The sequence below is a fragment of the Polypterus senegalus genome, chromosome 12, assembly GCF_016835505.1.
Source record: "Polypterus senegalus isolate Bchr_013 chromosome 12, ASM1683550v1, whole genome shotgun sequence".
Taxonomy (NCBI): domain Eukaryota; kingdom Metazoa; phylum Chordata; class Cladistia; order Polypteriformes; family Polypteridae; genus Polypterus; species Polypterus senegalus.
In genome coordinates, this window is record NC_053165.1 from 8,217,031 (window position 1) to 8,233,886 (window position 16,856).

General features: G+C 43.0%; 1 protein-coding gene across 3 annotated transcripts in view; it reads left to right on the forward strand.

Moving 5' to 3' along the window:
- si:ch211-236d3.4 (actin-associated protein FAM107A) overlaps nucleotides 1-16,856 on the forward strand; it is an 87,845-nt gene that overhangs the window by 46,125 nt on the left and 24,864 nt on the right. For 2 of the 3 annotated variants that reach the window (XM_039770909.1, XM_039770910.1), the window contains exon 2: nucleotides 1,826-1,886. In XM_039770909.1, coding sequence (XP_039626843.1) covers nucleotides 1,826-1,886 — 61 coding nt within the window. Of the gene's footprint in view, nucleotides 1-1,825; nucleotides 1,887-3,364; nucleotides 3,578-16,856 lie in introns of those variants that run through there. The other variant, XM_039770911.1, reaches the window with a different exon arrangement.

A 16,856-nucleotide genomic window follows, 5' to 3' on the forward strand; every position in this document is an offset into this window, starting at 1 on the left:
GACCAAAATCAATATGGAGGGAAGGGCACACAAACACTGGGTTGCTAAATTTGACTAAGCTGTGTCAATATTGTGTTACATTTTGTGAAAGACTCTGCCCTCTGCTTTTTCTGGACACACTTTCTTATATTTGTTTCAGCCATCATTGACCCCCATTATTCAAGTTAAGAGTCATGGCCAGAACTCACCCTGTTAGCTTCAGGTGCCAGGCAGGAACAAACCCTGGAGGGGAATGCCAGGCCACTGTGGGGCAAAAATCCCACATCTGATGAAAGACGCTGGCATGAATTCAAAAGATAGTCTGCATATACTAGTATAGTATTATTATTATTATTATAGTATTGTTATAGTCTGCATATAGAAGTATAGTAGTATTATTATAGTTATAGTCTGCATATAGCAGTATAGAATTATTATTGTTATAGTCTGCATATAGTAGTATAGTAATATTATTATAGTTATAGTCTGCATATAGCAGTATAGTATTATTATTATTATTATTATTATCATTATTACTATTATTATTATTTTGTTATAGTCTGCATATAGTAGTATAGTAATATTATTATAGTATTATATTTTGCATATAGCAGTATATTATTATTATTATTATTATTATTGTTATAGTCTGCATATACTAGTAAAGTATTATTATTATAGTATTAATAATAATAATACTGTCTTCATACAGTAGTATAATATTCACAAAATACTGAGGAATAAGAAGAGAGAGCATGCACATATACAGCACATCAATAATTAAAAAATAATAATCTCTCTAAAGAGTCATACTGTATAATGTGTTATAACTGGGAATCTCAAGAGCACTTCCAAAAATGTCCACCAGAGGGGGAAATCCCGTCAAAAAACACTGGCTAGATACAAAAAGGGTCACGTAGAATATTTAGAAAATAAAAGATTTTTTATTACAAAAATATTCTATATGTACATGAAATCCCGTAGAACACACAAGGCATGAAGGAGTTGTCAGCAAGTGCAATTCAAAGTGTTCAAGTCCCAATCCATAATCCAAGGCAAAGTCAAACAACAGAGCAAAATGGTCGGCAATCCAGACAAAGTCATCATGCACAGCAGAACCTAAGAAAGCTCACCAATCCAAAGTGCAAATTTAATAAACCGTCAAGAACTGTGGAAGACCCTCTGCAATTACTGTGTAAAGTGGAAGGCAATTTCTGTGGGGGATTGGCAGGCAGTCCTGGTCTCTTCGGGGACCACCCGCATAACACATGGAACACAACAAAGGCAGCTTATGTACACAAACAAAATAAAGACTGATATACATAGTCAACATATATAAAAGAACGAAGAATGAACAAAGGAAACATAAGGACCCTGGGACTCAATGTTGCAAAACAAGAAAATGGAACAAGTGCCAAGGGGTGAAGACTTTTTATGGGCTCTGAAGACCACTTTTAACTGTGGGTTGGCACCGATAGTATTGGTCTTTAGTAATGACCACCATGACAGGGATTATTATATTAAATAAAAGCTGAGTGACTAAAAGATGCAGTAACTGATTGATACATTTATTGATTAGACAACAGAGTTCATGTCCTGAAGTAATGATTGATTGATTGAAGAATACAGCCTGTGTCCTCACTATTAAATATTGATTGATGGATTTATTGACTAAAGTCTGCAATGTGTGCGTAACATTGATCAATTGATTGATTGATTGGAAGCTACTATGCATGGGCTCATGATTGATTAATTGATTAATTGGTATCTAAAGTGTATGTTTTCACTACTAAATTTAGAATCATTGATTTATTCAACAGTTTTTTTTCTTACATTTCAATTTCAGAAAGAATACACACTTGAGCACCTGCCAAATGAAAATGGAAAGCATGCTGTTAATGGGTCAAGTAAGTACGGACTGTCACTGAGGTGACTTGGGGACACCATAAACACCAGTGGACATGGGTGTCAGAGCAGTCCCTGTTGTGTTAATCAAAGGGACTCTAAGAAGATGACTTAGACAGAGGAACTTCAACTGTTCAGTGGCTGTACTCAAGGCTGGAGTGGGACTGGTGACTAAGAACACATTAGGAGATAGATAGATATTTTAGCGTAGTTGGTAGGAATAGATAGATATTTTGGCGTAGTTGGCAGGACCAGATAGATACCATAGTTGGCAAGAATAGATAGATAGCATAGTTGGCAGGGATAGATAGATAGATAGATATTTTAGCATAGTTGGTAGGAATAGATAGATACCATAGTTGGCAAGAATAGATAGATAGAATAGTTGGCAGGGATAGATAGCATAGTTGGCAAGAATAGATAGATAGCATAGTTGGCAGGGATAGATATTTTAGCGTAGTTGGCAGGGATAGATATTTTAGCGTAGTTGGCAGGGATAGATAGATATTTAGCAGGATTAGATAGATAGATAAATAGATAGATAGATATTTAGCGTAGTTAGCAGGAATAGATAGATAGATAGATAGATAGATAGATACCTGTAGATATTTAGCATAGTTGGCAGGATTATATAGATAAGATAGATAGATACCTGGGTACAAAGTTCTGACACCAGAGTGCTTCAGGGTCTGAGGAGTTGGAATCAGGAGGAGGAGAGCAAAGCTTGTTTGAGAGGAATGGAGGAGGAGATGAGGAATTTGTAAGTGTTTTGGTTTGATGGATGATAATTTTGTGAAAACCGGTCTTTTGAACGTGGTACTCATGACTGCAAAGTGATCTCTGAGGTTTTGGGGGTCTGAAGTGAGACCCTACTGGTCACATTATTCTATCAGCACTGGGCCCAAACCATCAGACACACTCATGTCAGCTCATTTGTAAGGGTAAACTTCATTCTTTTTGGATTAGGGAGGAAAAACTTTGCAGAAACAGGGAGAACATGCAGATGCCACACAGATACTATTTGGGCCAGGATTCAAGTCCAGGAAGCTGTGTTCTAACCACTGTGCCACCATAATGCCCTACACAACAAACATTACAGCACATTCGGCAAGTCTCACAATCAAAGTGGTAAAGACAGCAGTCAGTCAGGGCTTCAAAGCCCCTCATGACCTGTACAGCGAGTGGAGTGCTGTAGTACTGTCCACTTGGCTGCAGTGGTTGCAATGGTTCCTGCTGCAGTGGCTGGAAGCCTGATAAACATGGCAAAAAAATGATGAAGCTTGCAAAATTTGGAAATGCATGATGTTATCAGCATTGAGGTGCTGTCACCGTCCCCTCATTCTGTCAGTCTCTCCCACGCACTTACAGTTTGTCAGGAGGAGTAGGAGGAGAACAAGAAGGAGGAGGGAGCAGAGTGTGTGTGTGTGTGTGGTGTGTGTGTGTGTGAGAGAGAGAGAGAGAGAGAGAGAGACAGGGTCATGTGACACTCACTGCCGCTCCAACTCCAGAGATCTCACAGAGGAGCAGCACGCTTCACAGCCCCCGAGCAAAAGTCATGTAGACTTCGGCAACAGGAGCAAACACAAGCAAGAAGAGGGAAGAAGGAGAGACAGTGACATGTCACAGAAAGTGAGCCAGGCCTGGACCCCGGGGTCCACCTCGGGGAAGCACAGAGGCGTTTTGGTCAAGTCTGGTAAGACACATGCTGTGAAAATCTGCAGCTCTCTTCTGTTGGCTTTTCTAGTCGGCTGCACTCCACAAGTGGCTTTAAATCTAGAAAAGACATGCAGAGTGCAGGTAGAAGATTACTGGGGCGGTGGGCAGCGTCAATTAGGGCTGCCAGAGTGTGTGGCGATGGATTGTCTGTGTGGATCTGCAGAATACGACAGGAGTGGAGAAGATCTGTAGATATGGAAGGTCTTATGTAAGAGAGAGAGAGAGAATTCATTAATCAGCAGAGTCATAATAGATAGGAAAGACACTATATAATATATAGATCAATACATATGAATGACAGAGTATAACAGATATTTTAGCATAGTCGGCAGGGATAGATAGATAGAGGTTCTAAATAAGAGACATGGCTTTATGAATTTTAAATATCACAACAAAAAGCTTCTTTGACTGTATAGAGAAAACTGTTGTTGTTTAACTACTTGTAATGCCTGGAATGCAGCATTAATCTAATATATGAAGCTCAATGTGTGTTTGTCTGGTGTGCAAATCCTTACCGTTGCACTCTCCCTGCCACATGTTGCATAGATTTCCCTTTTGCACACGGGAAGACCCCAGGCCAGGTTTCAATCTGAAATCCTAACCTAGGGAACTTTTTTTTATCGACCGCCCCTACGCGTTAATAGGGAATGCACCCAGGATGCCTTTTTGGAACTTGGCATAGTTATGCAATATTGCTCTCCATGGTGGGTTTAGTCTGTGAAATTTTGTTTTGTTTTTTTTTCCCCCCTAAGGAATTTGTTCAGTAACCACACCCGCACTTTATTCCCCGATAGTGATAACTATTAACAAAGTTAATATAATTGCCATATCTATCTATCTATCTAATCCTACCGACGATGCTAAAATATCTATCTATTGGTTATACAGTGTCATTCGTATCTGTCAATCTATATGTTATATCATGTATTTCCTGTCTATTTATCTATCTAATCCTGCAGACTATGCTAAAATATCTGTCTGTCTGTTATATAGTGCCTTTCATATCTGTCTATCTATTCCTGCCTACTATACCAACTACTATCTATCTATTATATATTGCCTTTCACATCCATCTATCATTATATAGTGCCTTTCATATCTATCTTTCCATACCTACTATACCAACTACTATCTATCTATTATATAGTGCCTTTCACATCTATCTATCTATTATATAGTGCCTTTCGCATCTATTGCTTCATCTATTAATATTCGCAACGCCTATCCATGGGATCCCTTCACCAGTCCCCCCAGATGATGTTATCGCTAGGCTCTTTTTCCCCATGTAGAAACACCACAGAGTAGACCGTGTTGATTTTTCTTGTTTTAATGCTCTTGATAATTGTGTATTTTATCCATTTTTACTTTTAAACCTTTCCTGTGGTAGTGTTCTCCATAAAAGGCACTATATATAGCAGCAGTGACCCTCTAAGAGGACTTTTTGCAATGATGCATGCGATTAATGTATGAAAAGAATACCACGCAGGATTATAAATGGGTGGCGCTCACAGCTGTTCCTGCTTGGGTTCAATTCCTGGCATGTACGAGCTCTTTAGGTGTTTGTCTGGTTATTTGAACTGGGTTGGGATGAGTGAGTGAGTGTGTGTGCGTGTGCGTGTGCGTGTGTGTGTGCGTGTGCGTGTGCATGTGTGTGTGTGCCCACTGATGGGATGTCCAGAGGTGATACCTGCACTGCCCCCTGCTGTTGGCACATGTGTACAGTACAGTAAGCTGAGTGGCACAGTGGTTAGAGATACTGCTACTGCATAGCTCACATGCCCGTCACTGTGAATTTTGTATGCAATTTCAGATTATTATAAAACGGATTTGAAGTTAGATGAATGGGTGGATGGATGGATGTGTCTTTAGCCTCAAATGCGAGCTTTCCCAATTGCACCAATCAGGTGTCTCGCCCTGACATTTACTTTACAAATTGGTTTAATGTTTAACGCGTCAAGGAGCAGCAACATTTTTGCACACAGCCATAAAAATGAAGTTGATTACGTGATGGAATGTAAATCGTGGATGGACATCCCGAAGCTATGCAATGACTTCTGCATCCCCTGGCTGTTGACGGCATGCTAGCCGCTTCAGTGGTTTGTTTTCATACCTGATGAATGGCACTGGGAGTGGGTGGAGGTGCCGGGTTTGGAACGGGAGGGCTGCGTTTACTTTTTGTTCTTATTTCTTTGAGGCAGGTAAATGTTTAGACAGGATGAGGGATTGCATTTTACTGAAGCTCTCCGACAAAGTCAATATTTGCTCTTCAGATGTTCAGTTAGGCCGTGCCTGCTAGAAGAATGCCAAACGTTTGTGTTGAAATTCCACCTGGTGCTCAAATGACATCTTGCCTGAAGAAGGGGCCTGAGTTGCCTCGATGGCTTGCATGTTGTCATCGGCTCAGTTAGCCAATAGAAGGTGACACTTTGCTTGACTTCTCGTTGCATCCATCTTGGCTAACACGGGACAACACCCTACTGCCACTACTACACCTGGTGCTCGGCAAGAATCAGACACGCTTATCACCGCCTGACCGCTTTTTAAATCTGGTGTTCATCGACGCCGTGATGCTGGAACTGGAGGAGCGCTTCAGCGAGTAACAAATGAATTGGAGCGGGTTGTCTTTGATGATGGACAGGTGGATTAGCTCTTTAAGGGCTGAATATTATATTCCAAAAGCACCCAAAGCAATGGCTTCACACATAAATTAACATTAAACGTCTGTTGCTTCACGCAGTGGCCGCCAGTTCGGTGTCTCTTATGGCTTGAGCCGCTCACAGGTAGCAGGCTGGATGCCAGGCTGTCTTCACATGTCGGGGGGTTTAGCAGCGGCAGTCGCAGTGCCACGCAGTTTAATTTAGTTTAACCCCTTGTCGTCGTAAGTGGCGGTCCTCGCAGGCCATAGGTGCATCAGCTACATAAACCTGTTCGGCACCACAGTTGGCCGGAGATCGATCAGCTGATGCCAGTACCTCACCTTCGCTTTCGATCACTGGTAACAACATCGGAGTCCGACAGGTCAGAGTCCGACAAGTCAGAGAGTCCGATTCAGCGACAATATTCAAACCATCATCCGCGGAGTATTTCTCACCAGATGTCGGTGCCATTTTTGCCGTCGTTTAGTCCTTGTTATTCATGCCAGTGCAGGGAATTTCGGTCAAAGCAACACAGCGAATGTTCCCTTCTACCCAACAGAGTAGAACAAAAATGTAACAGCCAGGTTTGTCACCGTTTACAGTTGGTTAGCGCCCGTCAGCCCCTCCTGTTGACAAAAGTCGACATTCGCCCTGATGGAGTTAACATGAAGCTACCTACAGATGCCAACTGGCACTTAGCACCAAATCACGCTCCCCCCCCTCACCCATACTGTTATAAGGTGGCACAGGGGTCCTTTGTACTGTCGATGGAACCCAAGAATGTCTAGAAGGAAAGAAATGGAGGGTTCTGGAATGGCCTGGATTTGAATCCCAGTGAAATGCTGCGGGTCGGGATGGTTGGAGATTTGAAAGGGTCCGTAACTGCAAGACCCCCCTCAGCCATCACACCGCTGAGAGAATTCTACATGGAGTCAACGTCAGAGAGTGGTAGACAGCTAGAGGGGGGCAATATTAGCTATTAGAGCCAAGGGGGACTTACAGTACGTGTTCCATAGATGGAAATCTAAATTATTGGAAAGTCAAACTTTTTAAAAAAATATTTTTCAATTCCACCACCTTTATCTACAGATACCGTTTAGATAAAAATCAAATCTTGATATGTCCAAATGTGTTGCAAAAGAAGAAGCATTTCATGGTGGTCTACTTCCTTTTTCACATGACTGTCTCTGTCATCTATGTATTTATTACCTCTGAAGGTTGTGCTGGTGATGTCACTTTGAGCAGTGGCCGCCGCGGTGTCCCATATTATTTATTGGGTCCATTCCTGGCCATGTGAAGCGTCAGGTCATCTTATCCCACCTGTAGTGACTTATTATCTCTTACTAGCTGAGCTATTCTAGAACGCTACACAGTCTCGATGTGGCCATTTTGAAGCCGCTAATTATATGCATTGGCAAGTCACGCCATTTATGCATTGCTCTGGTGAGCAGTGATGCTTTTAGGATGAAAACAGTGGAGCAGCCATGCTAGAATTTCCTATCTGTGTCCAAACTTAACATTAACTTAAGTCAGTAATCAGGTATGTCCCTCTTCTACCAAAAGTTAGAAAGACAGGCAAGCTCAGGTGCATGATGGGATGCGGAGGCCTGGTCCATCTCAACTGGAATTGGGTCATTGTGATACCCTCTGACTTCAACATCATCTGACAAATTACAGCCCTAGAGATTTCCACCACCCAAGAAAACCTGACTTGACGCCTCAAGTTTAGGATCAAACGGCTTTGAGGAGGGAAGGGACAAGCCAAACAGACATTAAAAAAAAAAGAACATACATACACATGACATAAAAGTAGCTGCACTCGCCACCGTGTGGCCAGGCAAGGGTGGATGTGCCATCAGGGTGTGCTGGGTGCAAGCCCAGGGGCCATTTCACCAATACACCTCCCGTGTACCCTTGAGTTGAAATGACCACCAACTGGCTAAAGAAAGGAGCGAGTATCCACGAGTCGAAATGACCAAGGGGGAATAAGCTCCAACCGGCTGATGAAACGATTGAGTATCCGCAAGTTGAAATGACCCCAGGGGGAATAACCCCCAACCAGTCGATGACACAATCGACTATCAGCGAGTCGAAATAATCAAGTGGAAATAACCTCCAACCAGTTAATGAAATGATCGAGTATCCGAGAGTCGAAATGACCAAGAGGGATAACCTTCAATCAGTTAATGAAACGATCGAGTATCCGAGAGTCGAAATGACCAAGAGGGATAACCTCCAACCAGTTAAAGAAACGATCGAGTATCCGAGAGTAAAAATGACCTCCAATCAGTTAATGAAACGATCGAGTATCCGAGAGTCGGAATAATCAAGGGGGAATAACCCCAACCAGTTAAAGAAATGATCGAGTATCCGAGAGTCGAAATGACCAAGAGGGATAACCTCCAATCAGTTAATGAAACGATCGAGTATCCGAGAGTCGAAATGACCCCCAATCAGTTAATGAAACGATCGAGTATCCGAGAGTCGGAATAATCAAGGGGGAATAACCCTATCTGGTTGATGAAATGATCGAGTATCCGAGAGTCGAAATGACCCCCAACCAGTTAATGAAACGATCGAGTATCCGAGAGTCGAAATGTCCAAGGGGGATAACCTCCAACCAGTTAAAGAAACGATCGCGTATCCGAGAGTCGGAATAATCAAGGGGGAATAACCCTATCTGGTTGATGAAACGATCGAATATCTGAGAGTCGAGGAGGCAATTGAGTCGTTTACCAAAATCAAGAATTTGAAAATACCACACAACATTAAACTATTGGGTGTCCACATGCTACAGTATAATTAACACTCCATCATGGAGCAAAGTCACCCAAGAGTCTGTGGGGGTCTTAATCTACCTTTTGGGCAGGTGTTTGCTCAACAGGCATCAGACTGTTAGTTAATTTTAAATTTTCCAGCTGCCCATTGTGCCCCGATATTCCATACTGTAATGACCCCGTTTCCAGACCCTCAAGATACGAGTTACTCTCTCAAGTGGCATTACTGCGATAGCACAAGTGCCTTTCCCTACCTGCCCATTTATTTATTTTTGTTTTTTTATCTCCATTGAGCCGCTCAGATTCTGCAGTTTGCTTATGGGAGATGAAATCACTCCGAGTGAGTCTGCGGCTGGGACATCTGGCATAGACTCAGCCATTAAGGTAGAAATGCGAGGCGCTGATCAAATATACTTTTGTTTGAAGAGCACTTCTAATGTAAAGTGCCCTGTGGCTGCCTGCCATGGCACCTCACCGAGAACACAAAAATGCTGATGGATGCTTCAGGCGGGCGATAGATAAATGGATGCATCCGATTCAGTTGACTGAAGCCAAGTTTTTAAAAGCAAATCCAACTGAGAAAAAAAAAAAAAACAAGACAACATGCCGATACTGACAGACACCATCAGTGGTCTGTCAACACCAGGTCTCCAGTTAAACCAGTGACGCTACCTTCCCAGCATTCCTCATAATGAATTTAGGACTGCAATTCTTCTGTAAAATGGCGACCCTAAGGTGTCCCTGTTAGAGTTCATGAGCATTGCGTGCGTTGAGTGTGCCCTGTCATGGATTGGCACGCATTCTGGGGTTGGTTCCTGGTTTGCATTCCCCTCTGCTAGGACAGGCCCCAGCTTACTGGGGCTCAAGAATTGGATTAAGGGGTCTGAAAATGGATTGGGGCACAATGTCACAGTAGCCCCAGTAACAAAAAGTTCATAGTCTGCCCATTAATGCCACCACTTCAGCAACAGATTTCAGTGCCTATAAAAAGTATTCACCCAATTGGACGTGTTCACATTTAATTGGTATACAGCATGGAATGTCAATGGTGTGAATTTGGCTGTTTTGACTCCGATTAGTGGATCAATGTGAAAATGCCAAATTAAGTCCATTGACATTCCAGGTTAGAAAATGTAAAAATGTCCAAAGGGGTGAATACTTTTGATTGGCACTGCATCTGCTTATATTTCACTTAACGCAATGCTCTATAGTTCATGCCACCCCACACTACTGCCAGTCACACCATTATCCTACTCCTCTACAGTAAAGCCACACTCCTGTTCACCGGCGCAGCTCTACATTATGATGTCTGTATTTCTAGTAACAGCTTGTCCAGTATTGGCACTATTCCATTATGCCCACTAACACAATGTCCCTCACATTTCCAATGATGTTGCCCCCTCCTTTCCCCCTGTGAAGGCACCCTCCCATTCACTCAAGTAGCATTGTGATGCCAGTATCTCTAGGTAAGCCTTCACCCCAGTGTTTCCAGTATCATTATTATTATCCATGTTTCTCCTGAGCACAATGCTTCCTGTATTCCTAGTGCCCCCGGTGGTAACTCTTCCTCCCTGTATTCTCATGACCGTCACCACCTCTGGTGACATCGTTCCCTGTGTTTCTCTATCACAGTCAACTGATAACTGACTTACCACCAGTGTCCCCATTAACATCATGTCTCTGTAATGCCCAGATTCGACTCTCTCTCTGTAGCCCCACATCCTTAGTACCCTTTGTGCCACTGTTCTCTGAGAGCCCCACTCTGCCACGACTCCACAGTAAAGCTACTCTTCATTCCCCCTGGGCAAACTGCCAGTGAGGAGGTGTGATTCCCATTGAGGTAGGAGCAGGAGGCCCAGACACTGAACCGCGTCATCAAGAAGGTCTCAGTGCCAAGGTGCCTTTGTGTAGAGCTGGCACCGCTGGGCTTCTGAATGGAGCTTTCAGCCGGCCGTCTTTTCAGTCGACATCCACAAAGACTTTCAGCAGACACTCCATTCACATCCTGAAGGAGAAGAGCCACTGTCAAGGCTTTCCCAAGGGATTTTTTCTAAAAGCCATGGCTCAAGCTGTGGTTGCCATGGTGATTCTGTGGGTTGTGTGTATACAGCTTTTTTTTTTTTTAATTCTTCTATAAATGACCAATATGCAGGTTTATTGTATTCAACTCTGGCAACGAAAGACCAAAGTGCCCTGCCGTTGAATACGCTCCTCCTAAACTCTTAATTTGCTTTAATCGCCTTGTTATTTTCTAATTAAAGTGCTGATCCTGGAGTTTGCCCGACGAGTTCTTAAAGAGTGAATGTGCTTGGCGAAAAAAAAAAAAAAGTGGCAAAAGAGATCTCGGGGCACATATGAACTGAGAAAAGCGGGTGACTGGGATGCCCTGTCTGTCCCATCATGGAGTCACACAAGTTTATCAAAAAGCCAACCTTTACAGAAGAGCTGTGCACAAGATCACCATGGAAGGCACGGGATGAACGGTGTGAGCGAGAATACGTCCCAGAAAAAGAGAGGGCGCTCGCTTTAGTTTACCGCGGTTACCCTGTGGTCTGAATGTGAATCCAAAATGGCCCAGTGCAGTGACGGGGGACACGGTGGTGTAAAAATGGTGCCGTCCTTCAGATGTGGTGTAAAACTGAGGTCCTGACTCTCTGTGGTCATCCCTGGGCATCCTTTGTAAAGAGTAGGGTGTATCTGGCTAAATTACCCACCCCAGCCTAGTTATTCTGGCCCCCTAATCATCCCTCGCCTCTAATTGGCAATCTCACCACTTCAGCACCTAACAGCTCACCCCCTATTGGCACAAAAATGGCTGCCATCGCATCATCATCCGGGTGGATGTCACATATTAGTGGTGGTAGAAGTGGCTCCCCACTCACTCAAGCTCTTTGAGTAGTGAAAAAAAGTACAATATAAATGTAAAAAAAATATTATTATTATTATTATTATTTTGAAATGCTGCTATTTTCATACCTGCCTGGGATAACACAGCGTAAACACCCAAAGCCTGCCTCTGGTCTCCATGGATGGACTCTCATGGCAGCTCCCATCCCACTGAGAAAAGCTTTAAACTAAATGTTTGCTGAGGATTATGCTGTTCTTCATCACTAATCCTTCAGTTAATGAGTAACTTGTAAAGCGGGCGGGCAGCGTTAACCCTTGGTGCTCCCAACTAAATAGCCCTTGTGTCTTCTGACGACCTGCTGCATGTTAATAGTCTGCCTGCTTCTGGAATCTTCCATTGAGCTTTAGCCCATGGAGAGTGCAAACATCTGCCTGGTGACTTTGTACCCAATAGATAGATAGATAGCGTAGTTGGCAGGATTAGATAGATAGATAGATAGATAGATAGATAGCGTAGTTGGCAGGATTAGATAGATAGATAGATAGATAGATAGACTGACTGGCGGTAGGACTGTTTCATTTGCTTATTACAGAAGCTGTTCCTAGGATTGTCATCTTCACACCAAACCATTTCACCCTCTTTTGCCGCGTTGGTCTGTATAAGGACCTTGTCGTGAGGGTTTATTGTCGTGATTCATTGTGGCGCCGTAGGGGAAAGGGGAGGTTTGTCTGATTGTTGTTGTTTGTATTGGGTTTTTCATTTAGCACCAGAGATGTTATGTTTGCTCTGAGGATGTTGATGGAGAAGTATAGAGAGGCCAGAAGGAGTTGCATTGGGTCTTTGTGGACCTGGAGAAAGCAGATGACAGGGTGAATAGGGAGGAGCTGTGGTATTGTATGAGGAAGTCGGGAGTGGCAGAGAAGTTTTACAGGATATGTACGAGGGAAGTGTGACCGTGGTGAAGTCTGCGGTAGGAGTGACGGAGGTGGGATTACATCAGGGATCGACTCTGAGCCCTTTTTTTATTTAAAATGGTGATGGACAGGCTGACAGACGATTAGACAGGAGTCCCCATGGACTGTGATGGACTCTGATGTCTGCTGATGACATTGTGATCTGTAGTGATAGTAGGGAGCAAGTTGAGGACACCCTGGAGAGGTGGGGATATGAGAGGAGAGGAATGAAGGTCAGTAGGACCACCAAGACAGAATACATGTGTGTGAATGAGAGGGTGGTCAGTGGAATGGTGAGGATGACGGGAGTAGAGTTGGCGAAGGTGGATGAGTTTAAATACTTGAGATCAACAGTACAGAGTAATGGGGATTGTGGAAGAGAAGTGAAAAAGAGTGCAGTCAGGATGGAATGGGTGGAGAAGAGTGTCAGGAGTGATTTGTGACAGACGGGTATCAGCAAGAGTGGAAGGGAAGGTCTACAGGACGGTAGTGAGACCAGCTATGTTATATGGGTTGGAGACGGTGGCACAGGAGACAGAGCTGGAGGTGGCAGAGTTAAAGATGGTAAGACTGGCATTGGGTGTGACGAGGATGGACAGGATTAGAAATGAGGACATTAGAGGGTCAGCTCAGGTTGGGAGACAAAGTCAGAGAGGCGAGATGGCGTTGGTCTGGACATGTGCAGAGGAAAGATGAGGGGTATAATGAGAGAAGGGGGCTAAGGATAGAGCTGTCAGGCAAGAGGAAAAGAGGAAGGCCTAAGAGGAGGTTTATGGATGTGGTGAGAGAGGACATGCAGGTGATGGGTGTAACAGAACAAGATGACGAGGACAGAAAGGTTTGGAAGAAGATGATCCGCTGTGGCGACCCCTAACAGAAGTAGCCAAAAGAAGAAGAAGATATTAATTATTCATTTTTTGGTTTTGTGTCTCTGCCTTGTGAGTGTGTGTGGGTCGGGCCAAGGCTGGGTGCGTTCCTGGAATCACAGTCTTGACGGTGTAAATCTTGGCGGCACTGGACCACTACAAGGTTGGATGGAGAACACCAGTGGATGGCGATTTTCTGGTTTCTCCAGAGATGTTTGAATTGGGTTCAAATCTGTGCCGCTGAAAAACTACCCCACAGCATGGCGCTGCCACTACCACATTTCAGTGTTGGAATGGTATTGCAAGGGTGATGAGAGGCTCATGGTTTTCTCCAGAATGATGGTAACATTGGCTTCTTTGGACCAGAGAGTCTTCCTTCTCACAGTCCGAGATTCCTTCAGGTGCCATTTTGCAAACTATTAAGTGGGCTTCCATGTGTCTGTCACCGAGGAGAGGCTTCTGTCTGGCCAATCTGATTGGTGGAGAGTTGCAGTTATGGTTGACCTTCTGGAAGTATCTCCCATTTTCACAGACTTTCAATGGAGGTCAGTCAGAATGACCAACAGGTTCCTTCCCTTACCAAAGCCCATCTGCTATGATTGCTCAGATTGGCCAAGCAGCCAGCTCAAGGAGGAGTTGTGGTTGTTCCAAACTTCTTCCATTTAAGAATTATGGAGGCCACCAGGAACCATCAGTACTTCAGGAATTTTTTTTGTAGCCTTTCCCAGATCTGGGCCTAGACACAATCCCACCTTTGAGGTCCGCAGGCAATTCTTTGGACCTCAAGGCTGGATTTTCACTCAAGTGTTGGACCTCCTTATAGACAGCCTTTCCTAATCATGTCCAGTCCACGGGTGGACTCCAAACCCGGTGTAGAAACATCTCAGTGATGATTAACAGTATGGGATGCAACTCGAGCCAAATTAAAGGGCCTGAGTACTGGTGTCCATGGGATATTTCAGTTTTTTGTTTTTAAATTCCTACTTTTGCTTTGTTATGTTGGGGTATTAGAACATAAGATGATAAGAAATTTGACAAACAAGAGGAGACCACTCAGTCCATGAAGACCGCTTCTTAAACTTATAACTAAGTTGTTCCCATATCTCATGTGTGTGTTGGCCGATAATGGAAGGGGAAAATAAAGAAATGATTTTAGCACAAGGCTGCAACTTAACAAAATGGGAAATAACTGAAGGGGTCTCAGAATCCAATATGAAGCAAACGTGTATGGTGATGTGAAAAGACTCATTGTGTGTCCGCGTCTCACTGACCAAGCTTAGATGAAAAAAACTCATTTTAGAAACCCTGAGCGGCTAAAGGCCGCTTTGTTCTGCCTGAGGAGCGAGGAGGCATTGTTCACGCCGAGCTCTGCTAACTCCTTAAACGTGATACCTGAGTGTGCTCAAGCGTCAGGTGCCCTTTGATCTGCTGGTATTTTAACCCCGGGGTGGATTCGGGAAGTCAGACCAAGGATGGCCATCCCGGTTGTACGTGGAAATGGACAGCACACTGGAAACAAAAGCCGTTATTGCATTTGTCAAGACGCTCAGTCGCCATAAATAATTCACTGTAATTTAATTGCTGCGTTCTGGAATATTTGCCAGGCGGATTTCACAAAAAGAAAAGAAAAAAAAAAGTTATATATTATTTAGGAGACTCCGCAGAGCACCCGCATCACTATGAATATTCGTGATAAATAAATTAACCTGACGGGCTCCAGCACTGTGGCAGAGACGCTGGACATTAAACTGAAAGGCCATCGGCTCAGGCCAGACCTGAGACCTTCACTGAGTGACCCTGAACAACAGGCGTCCAGTACCACCGAGGACCTCGGGCAAAAAATAGAGTGCACTTCAAACATGTTTGTAATAAAAGACGCTATATAAAATTATAAAAGGTCAGCTGTGACCAACAGAAAGGCAATAAACCAGCCAGTGTTTACTCTGTAGACATATTGCGGGAATATAGCTTGAAATGTATTATACTTCAAAAAGGCGCTAAATAAAATCCTAATGGGCCCACAGAAAGTCAACCAGCCAGCCTGTGCCCACTGTTTTAAATATGGCAACAACTGTATTATACTTAAGCAGTGTTTCTGTTAGGCACTATATAAAATCATAAAGGTCAGAGGTGACCCACAAAAAGGCAGCAAACCAATCAGCGATTCACACTGCAAAAATATGACAACAAATGTTTTGGTTTTTTTTTGTTTTAAAGTGTTTGTTATGAAAGGCACTATATAAAATCGTAACATTAAACCATTCAAACAATTTTGTTGAGCGCAGGCCATTCAGCTGAATTTGCCTGTCAATCCATTCATCTGTTTTCTCCAAAATACCATCAAGTCAGATCAAGTCCTGTTGTGCATCACACACTCTCTAACTGGCTCCATTTATCTCTGGTTCTCCATGTGAAGAAAAACTTTCTAACATTTACGCAAAATCTGATCTTTCACATCTATCTATCTATCTAATCCTGCCAACTACGCTATCTAACCCTGCCAACTATGCTATCAATTATATAGTGCCTTTCATACCTATTCATCTATCTTATAATGTGCATTTCATATCTATCTATCAATCTTATATAGTGCCTGTCATATCCATCTGTTATATAGCACCTTTCCTATCCATCCATTATATATATCCCCTTTCACATCCATCTATTATATTGTCCCTATCTATCTATCTATCTATCTGTCTATCTAATCCTGCCAACTACACCAGCATTTCTCAACCTTTAAGTATTTGCGATCCGAGTTTTCATAACAGTTTTAATCGCGCGCCCTAACATTTTTTTGAAATGTAGATGCATATTTTATTATACCTACTTAACTTTTATCGACATTTATCTAACTCTATATTTATTTTTCTAGTGTCAGAATGTAGTTTAAGTTAATTTGTTTTGGTTTTAACAGATGTTTTTTTCATATTTTTGATTCTTGTTTTCTTTTTTTCACATCTTCGCGCCCCCCTTGTTGTTACTTCGCATCCCCCCTAGGGGTCCGCCCCACAGGTTGAGAACCACTGAACTACGCTATCCATCTATGAATTTTATAGTGCCTTTCATACCTATCTATTAATCTTACACAGTGCCTTTCATATCCATCTGTTTATATATATATATATATATATATATATATATATATATATGAGAGAGAGAGAGAGAGAGAGAGA